At 42.5% G+C, this 8,233-nt stretch overlaps 1 protein-coding gene across 1 annotated transcript; it reads left to right on the forward strand.

Annotated features, from left to right (window-relative positions):
- Positions 1 to 1,036: 1,036 nt before the first annotated feature.
- LOC149222353 (uncharacterized) lies at positions 1,037 to 2,532 on the forward strand. Its single transcript, XM_089387575.1, has 2 exons — positions 1,037 to 2,330; positions 2,423 to 2,532. Exons 1-2 carry the CDS (start codon positions 1,037 to 1,039, stop codon positions 2,530 to 2,532), a joined length of 1,404 nt encoding a protein of 467 aa, XP_089243701.1.
- Positions 2,533 to 8,233: the final 5,701 nt, after the last annotated feature.

An 8,233-nucleotide genomic window follows, 5' to 3' on the forward strand; every position in this document is an offset into this window, starting at 1 on the left:
GAATTCAAAACAAAACATATGAAACACAGATTGAAGTGCCTAGTTCTAAAAAAGAAGATAAAAACACACAGACCACATTTGCTAAGGAAGATCTCATCCAATCAAGAAAAACTCAATTGCCATTCAACATTAAGATTGAGATAGAATAATTGAAAATATTAGTTCCTTTGACTGATCTAGTGAAAAATGAATCATATAGATCACAAATCACTGAAACATTGAAGATAGGTGAAGGAGAGGATGGATACCCGTGAAGGGTTGGAGGAAAAGATTACACTACAGTGGGGGAGATACATCAGAGTCCAGATACTGGACTACGAGGGGGTCCCGTTCCGTTGCAGGCGATGCCACAAGGTCGGGCATCTCTTCAAAGACTGCCCACTCAACCGAAAAGCTGAGGACTCCCCGAAGAACACTCCTGCACCTTCCAGGGCTGCTTCACCGGTCTCCTCGCGCCCCATTCCTACTGGTCCGTCTCTGGTGGCATCCTCACCAGCGGTTGACCCTGGACTCAGGCACTCCTCGCCGCCGATGACCAGGGCTCGCTCTGCAGCTGAAGCAGTTTCAGCCTCGGGTACTCCTCTGAACCCTCCACTCTCTTTTATTGATCAAATTATAAATGATACAGGTGCCTCTTTCCAGACATCTATGGCTCATTGTACTATGACATCCCCTCCCCTCATTGCCTCCACTGGTCCCTCTTTGCTCTCTCCCTCCTCATCTTCTTCCCCCGACCATCCTCCGAGGCCTCTCCCCCTCATCCTTACTTCCTTCGGTCCAGATCCCATTCCAAAGATTTGTCGGCCCACCAGTCTGGTCTTGGTATCTCTTTTCCCGGAGCCGGCCCCCTGCCTACCAGAGGCAGGAAGTCTGATCTCTCAAAGGCTATTAAGAAAGCAGGGGCGGAGGTCGTCTCTGGTCGTCAATCCACCATTGACGGGGTCCTTAGAGCAGGATATACCCCGCGCAGTGTTCCCCCATGAAGTGTTTATCTTATAATTGCAGAGGGTTGGCTAGTGCCTCCAAGAAACTAGCCATGAAGCGTCTCATTGAGACTGAACCTATTGATATCATCCTGCTCCAAGAAACTCTTTGCTCGGCCGATCAAATCTCTCAATCCTTTCAATCCTTGACCCCGGGTTGGTCCTTTGTAGCCCTCGATGCTGCTGGTCGATCTGGAGGACTGGCCATTGGATTTAACCCTCGCTCCATTAAGGTTGAAGCAACTTGGGGGGGGTCCGGTTTTTTGGGTCTGGACATTTTCACTGCTGATCTGGGCATGAATCTCAGGATTGTGAATGTATATGCCCCTTGTAATCAAAGAGAACAATTTTGGCAGCGACTCTTACATCTCTCCCTCATGGATTCGGAGCAGACAATAATCGGAGGAGATCTCAATTTTTCATTGGGATACAGGGAATCATGGGGATCGGCGGCACAAATCGACTCTATCACAGATTATATGACTAATCTGTTAGAGCAGACAAACTTTGTGGATATCCCCATGCATAAACTCCTTCCTACCTGGAGGAACAGGAGGGTGGGCGATGCAGCATTGGCCCGCAGACTTGACAGATTCATCATGAAAGATTCGCTCCTTCAACAGTTGCATCATTACAAGCAATGGGTGGGCACGGGAGGCATTTCGGATCACGCGCCTATATATCTGGAAATCCAGGGGCCTTTTAAGAAACCAAAAGCCCCTTACAAATTCAATCACACCTGGCTGAGAGACCCGTCATACATTAAGATGATCTCTGAATATTGGATTGCTCATCCCATTAATGGAGCAGAATCACTTGCAAAAGGGTTCTGCAAAAACCTCTCTGAGATCAAGCACCTCTCCATTAATTGGGCCAAGGAAAAGCATGCTCGGGAAACCTCTCAACTCACCCATATTGAATCAGAGTTGAGCTCACTACTCGATGATCGGGGCCTGGGTTTCATCACAGCAGAGGACAAGGGTCGACTGATAGAATTGGAAAACCAGAAGGCTAATATTCTAAAGGAGCGCGAAGAATCCCAGCGATTGAGGAGTAGAGCTATTTGGTTAAAAGCAGGGGATGATAACTCGAAGTTTTTTCACAGCTATGCCAAAGGTCGAAAGGTGTCCAACACCATTTGGAAACTCCCCACTCCTGAGGGAGACATGGCTGACTCTTTTAATAAGCTTGCCCACCTTGGCATCACACATTTCAGAGATCTTTACAAATGCCCCCGTGAAGCAAATCTTCCTGATATTATCAATGTAGCGAGACATTTTCCGAGATTTGTGGATGAGGATGATGCAGAAGAGCTAAATGCTCCGGTTACTTCTGGGGAGCTAGAAGGTATTTTAAAATGGTTCAAAAAAGATAAGAGTCCAGGCCCGGATGGATGGACCATTGAATTCTATCTGGCATTTTATGAAATCCTGGGGCAGGATCTTCTGAATGTCGTGGAGGAGAGCAGAACTTCGGGATCCATCTACCACGCCATCAACTCGACCTTCATAGCTCTCATTCCAAAATCCGACTCCCCATCTTCTTTTGATGATTATAGGCCTATCTCTTTGTGCAACTGCCTTTATAAGATCATTTCCAAGACCATTGCCAACCGCCTCAGACCGATTCTCTCCAGACATATTGCCCCTCAACAATTTGCTTTCCTCGAATCCAGACAGATTCATGAAGCCATTGGTTCGGCTCAAGAAGCCATCCATTCTATCTGGTCCAAGCATCTCAAGAGCATCATTCTCAAGATTGACTTATCCAAAGCTTTCGACCGTGTCAGTTGGCTCTATATCAAGATGCTTCTTATCCATCTGGGATTCCCCCACATTTACATCACTTGGATTATGGCCTGTATTACATCTCCTTCCTTCAGTATTCTCATCAATGGCTCGGCCTCACCCTTTTTTCACTCTGAAAGGGGACTGAGGCAAGGCTGCCCACTGTCTCCTCTACTCTTCCTGATTGTCATGGAAGGTCTCAGTCGGCTCATTGCCTCTGCAAAAAGGAATGGCGATATCTGTGGTCTCCGGATCTCAGATGATTGCTCTCTCACTCATCTACTATTTGTGGACGATGTACTCATTCTGTTGGATGGCAGCATACGGGATTCCAGATCTTTTTCCAAGATTCTTCTTCTCTTTTCCTCTGCTACAGGTATGCTCGCAAATCATTCTAAATCCACTATCACTTTCACTCGCACATCGGTTCATGAAACACATTTTTCACAGCAGGCTTTTCCCTACAGCATTCACCCCTTGGATAGGGGCCTCAAATATTTGGGGTACTGGCTAAAACCTACTTGTCAAAGAATTGCTGATTGGGTTTGGCTGGTTACAAAGCTGGAAAAGAGACTCTCAGTATGGAGCTTCAGATACTTATCAAGGGCAGGCAGACTGGTGCTTATCAAATCAGTCTTGGAGGCCACTCCGGTCTTCTGGATGGCACTTGCATGGATCCCGCGGAACATTCTAGCGCGTATAAAACAACTCTGTAACAGATATCTCTGGAATGGCAATCAGGACAAAAGATTATTTGCCTGGATAAGCTGGAAAAAGATAGCCCTACCAAAGAAATGGGGTGGATGGGGGCTCAAGGACCTTCCCCTCTTTGCTCAAGCACTTGCTGCAAAAATGGGCTGGTCACTGATGACAAGTCAGAATCTTTGGGCACAAATATCATACCATAAATACATTTGGCCTCAGAGCTTATTGGACTGGATCAGACTTCCATCATGGCAGACGACGGGATGCTCATCGGTATGGAAGGCACTGCTCCATTCCCTTCCCCTCATACGAGACAATTTGGTTTGGAGAATCAATGATGGCTCGCTGGGTAGGATTGGACAAGATCCGTGGATAGGAAGTGGGGGAAGACACATACTAAATAGAGATCTCATCAGGCACCTACATGCACGAGAGATCAGGGTATTTGCACACATCGCTGATCAACAGAACACAGATATTTTCTCACAGGCATGGAAGTCGGCTCTACAACTCGACCTCCCTCCTCAATGGCATCAGGAGTGGCTTGAATATACCTCAGCATTATCTGAATCGCATATTCGAATCAAACAGGGGCCTGATGAATTAGTTTGGTGTTTGGCAGATAATGGTATATACACACCAAAGCCTGGCTACTGTTCCCTCATTCAGCATAAAAAACCTGATCTGTCATTGCACTGGTGGCGAGACATTTGGAAGCTTACAGCACCTCCGCGTACCAGACTCTTCTTCTGGTGTGTTCTTAAGGATATAGTTCCCACGGGAGAGCACCTAACCCATAGAGCGATATATGGGCCATCTTGGTGTATATTGTGCAAAGAGGCATCAGAATCAACTGTACACCTCTTCCTACATTGCACAGCAACCCGCTCTCTTTGGCAAAACATTTCCACATCTATTGGCTTTGCTGGGTTTTGGACTGGAGACGATATACAAAGTGCATGGGAAGATTGGAATCGTAGTCACCCAGGATCAAAGCTACTGAACCTTCCCTTAGTGGTCAATTGGCATTTATGGAAGGTCCGCAACAGGTACATCTTTGATAACATGGCTGTGTGTTGGCCACGCACAGAAGCTGGCATTATCTCCTCATACCTTGAACTGCCCGACCCTACTCCCCCTAGGGAGAGACGCATTCAACCACCCCCCATCATAGAAAAATTTGTCCCTTGGGCCTTCTTCGATGGGGCCGCGAATCAAAATGGCTGTGGGGGTGGCTTCATACTCCACATCAATGATCACCACAGATACAAAGTAAAGCTGGGGCTCGGTGCGGGCACTAACAATTTTGCGGAACTCATGACCCTTCGCCACTTATTACATTTCTCTCTGGGACATCAGTGTTTAAATCTTAACATTTTTGGGGATTCAAAGAATGTTGTAAACTGGTTCAATCATTCTACAATATGTCACATTCACACACTCAACAACATATTGTATGAAACACATACTTTCAAGGCAGCATTTAACCATATCTCTTGTATCCACATATACAGGGAATATAACTACAGTGCTGATCAATTATCCAAGGAGGTCGCGCTACTTCCCAGAGGAGAATGGTTAATACTGGAGCAGCGAGGGACTGAGGAATACCGCTATTACCACAGGCCATATATAGACCAGCAATATCAGAGGGACAATAGTCCCTGATCTTAGCAAATGATTTAATGACAAGATCTGAAGTATAAAATTTTTTGTAAATCTTTTTGATATATATAGAAGGACACATTGATAATGGACCCTGCGTGGTCATGTACAGGCGTTTATTAACTAGACTGTTAAACTGTCTATATAAACAACATTTTTGTATTATCAGCCAGATCACCCTGCGTGGTGTATCTTGATGGACGACACTGTTTACAGCATATGCTACAGCATTTACAATATGTAATTTTCTCTATCATAATGAAAATTACGGATTTTTCCAGTGGAAAAAAATAGGTGAAGGAGAGGATGTTGTGAATTTGAATGATGATCAACCTGAGTTATTGTTTGGTCCTGAAGTAAATGGTACACATCACCAAGGGGGTATCCCTCCTTTCTACATTAGTGTTGGGTCATGGAAAAGGTATGCATTTAATATTAACTTATTATCTTTTCCTTTATTCTTATCCTTTCTATATCCGAATGTGCTAATCTATTAAGAAAATTATGGTAAGAAGTACGGAAATTATCTATAGTTATGCTTTGGCTAATTATTACCTTCCTTTCTACAGGAAAATCACGAAAGGGACAAATGTTGTTCCCTGTGAAGAAACAACAAACATCGACAGGCTAAGGAAGGAACGCAACGGTTGCAGATACATCCAAAAGAAAATCAACAGGATCAACATGAGAAGGGAAAGATGTTTGAAGTTAGAAAATTATTTGAATCCCTCAGAATAGAGAGATCCTAAGGGATTGCTTTTATCATTTATCTTTTTACCCCTTTCTCATTATAAAAGGCAACGATTGTAAGAAGAAAGGGGACAACTGTGGTTATTATTATTGTAATTCTTAATTACAGACTCTCACTGTAGCGAAGAACGCAAATACATTGTAATACCCTTTCATGATTAATACGTAAGAGGAGTTATTGTTCCTTTTCATTTATCTGAAGTAACCAGTAGTGTACGCTGGCAGCTAAGGTCTCGGCTTCTAGTGGAATTTATTGCTTCACCTGTGTCATATATTTTCAATTATTGCAAGTGTGACAGTTTGATAGTATTATTTCTTTCTACTATTTTATTTCATTGTTGTTCCTTATTTCTTTGCATTGACAGAATAGCTCTGTTTTATATAATTTACAGCATTGTTGTTTACTTAGTTTCCTTTCGCTTTGGATTGAGTTTCCTAGATAAATATCCTGCTCGATGTACTCTAATGAGTACTAACTACTGTTGCTAGGCTCTCAGATTGATATCATCGTTGTTTTACAAAGTAGTGTGTTTGATTTAAATTTAATCGGATTCTAAGAGAGGAGTTATCATTGTTGTACTCTTAATTGATACTACTGTTACTTGAATTGCATATTGTTGTTGCCTGAATTGTTTTAGGATTTGATTTCATTAAAGGATTGAGTTTTCTTTTAATTGCAATTAGAATTTAATTGCTGCATCTGTTTACTCTTGTATTTAAAATATTTATACTACAATTTAAAAGCATTACTCCTTGAGTTAAATAGCCACCACATATTGTGTACACTCTTGAAATAGAAAGACTTGCCCGGATTGATAATTAATGTGAGGATAATTAGGAGTTGAAAAGGTAGCTTTTATCAGTCAACATTTTGGCGCCGTTGCTGAGGAGAGTGTAGCCATTTCTAAGGCGTAATATACATCTAATGATTGTTTTTGAAGAAGAATTGGGTTTTGAAAACGGAAGGTAAGAACCTACATAATGAGCAAGTAAAGTGCTTGCTCCTCCACCCGCTTTTCAGCACAATTACAAAAATTTGAAGTAGGTATTTGCTGCTTATCTGTTGGGAGAGAACTGGGTATTAAAAATGAAAGGTAAGAACCTGCATATAGAGCACGTAAAATGCCTGCTCCCCTCCCTGCTTTCCAACAGAATTGTTAGGAACTTAGGTTAGAGATAAAAATTTGAATTGTTTGCATGAATGACTAAGAAGAAAAGACTCGAAAACAATCCAATTCCACTACCCAAACTAGACAGATCTAAGGGATCGGTGACCCTTGGATGATCAACATTCATAGACAACATCTTAAAGAAATCCAAATCTCAACCATCAGTAGGACCTAGAAACGTTGCTTCCAGATAACCTACTATCTCCCTTTAGGCCATAGGCTCACCATCTATAGCCTACGCTGAGGTCCACAGAAAAACAGTGGGAACTGAGCAGAGTTTTCAAGAGATTGAAAATTCTTGCCCAATTTCCTCACAAGAAGGGAATTCTTGTAATATTCGTGAAGGAGGAGGAGAAACAGGGGAAACAGAGGAACCAAGATCCCCTCAGGTAGTAATTCAACAAGGAACACCTAGTATCCTAGATCGAGGGAGTGTTGTTAAGATCATTCCCACCCCTTCTAATCATCCTAGGAATAACTCTCTAGAGATCCCAAAAGGGTATTGGCACATATTTGATCAAATGGCCAACAACCCACAAACACCTCAGACCTCTACATTGCAATATCCCATCATTGACACAACAATCAACGCACCCATGAAAGCTATCCCTCTCCAAAATATTCCCACCTTTCATGGATTGACATCAGAGGATCCAGATGCATTTCTGTTTGAATTTGATGTATTATGTTGGGGTTATAATTATACCAATGAACCCCAAAAACTAAAATTGTTTCCTTCCACACTGAAAGGAGCAGCCTTGCGTTGGTTTATGGGATTAGGTGGTGGCACAGTATATGATTGGGAACAAACGAAAACCACTTTCCTAAAAAAATATTAGGACTATTGCAGATCTAGGGAATTGAAAGATGAAATATTCCAAATGGTAGCAAGACCCAGTGAAATGTTAGAAGAATATGTGGAACGATTTCAATATAACCTCCAGCAGTCTCCCTATGCAACTCTGCCTTTACCTGATAATGTGCTAAAAAATACACTGATTAAAGGGATGAAATAACAATGGATAGAAACATTAAATATTATGGGAAAAAGTGATGTATATCAAGAAAAATATGTTGAAATTATTAAATTGTGTATCAGGTCCTCAAGAGGCAGTACGAGATTGAAACCAATAGAATGCAACATGACCACTAGGGACAACAAAATCTCTAGTGG

The sequence above is a fragment of the Pinus tabuliformis genome, chromosome Q (assembly GCF_031772625.1).
Source record: "Pinus tabuliformis cultivar Carrire ecotype Pingquan chromosome Q, CPIR1, whole genome shotgun sequence".
NCBI lineage: Eukaryota > Viridiplantae > Streptophyta > Pinopsida > Pinales > Pinaceae > Pinus > Pinus tabuliformis.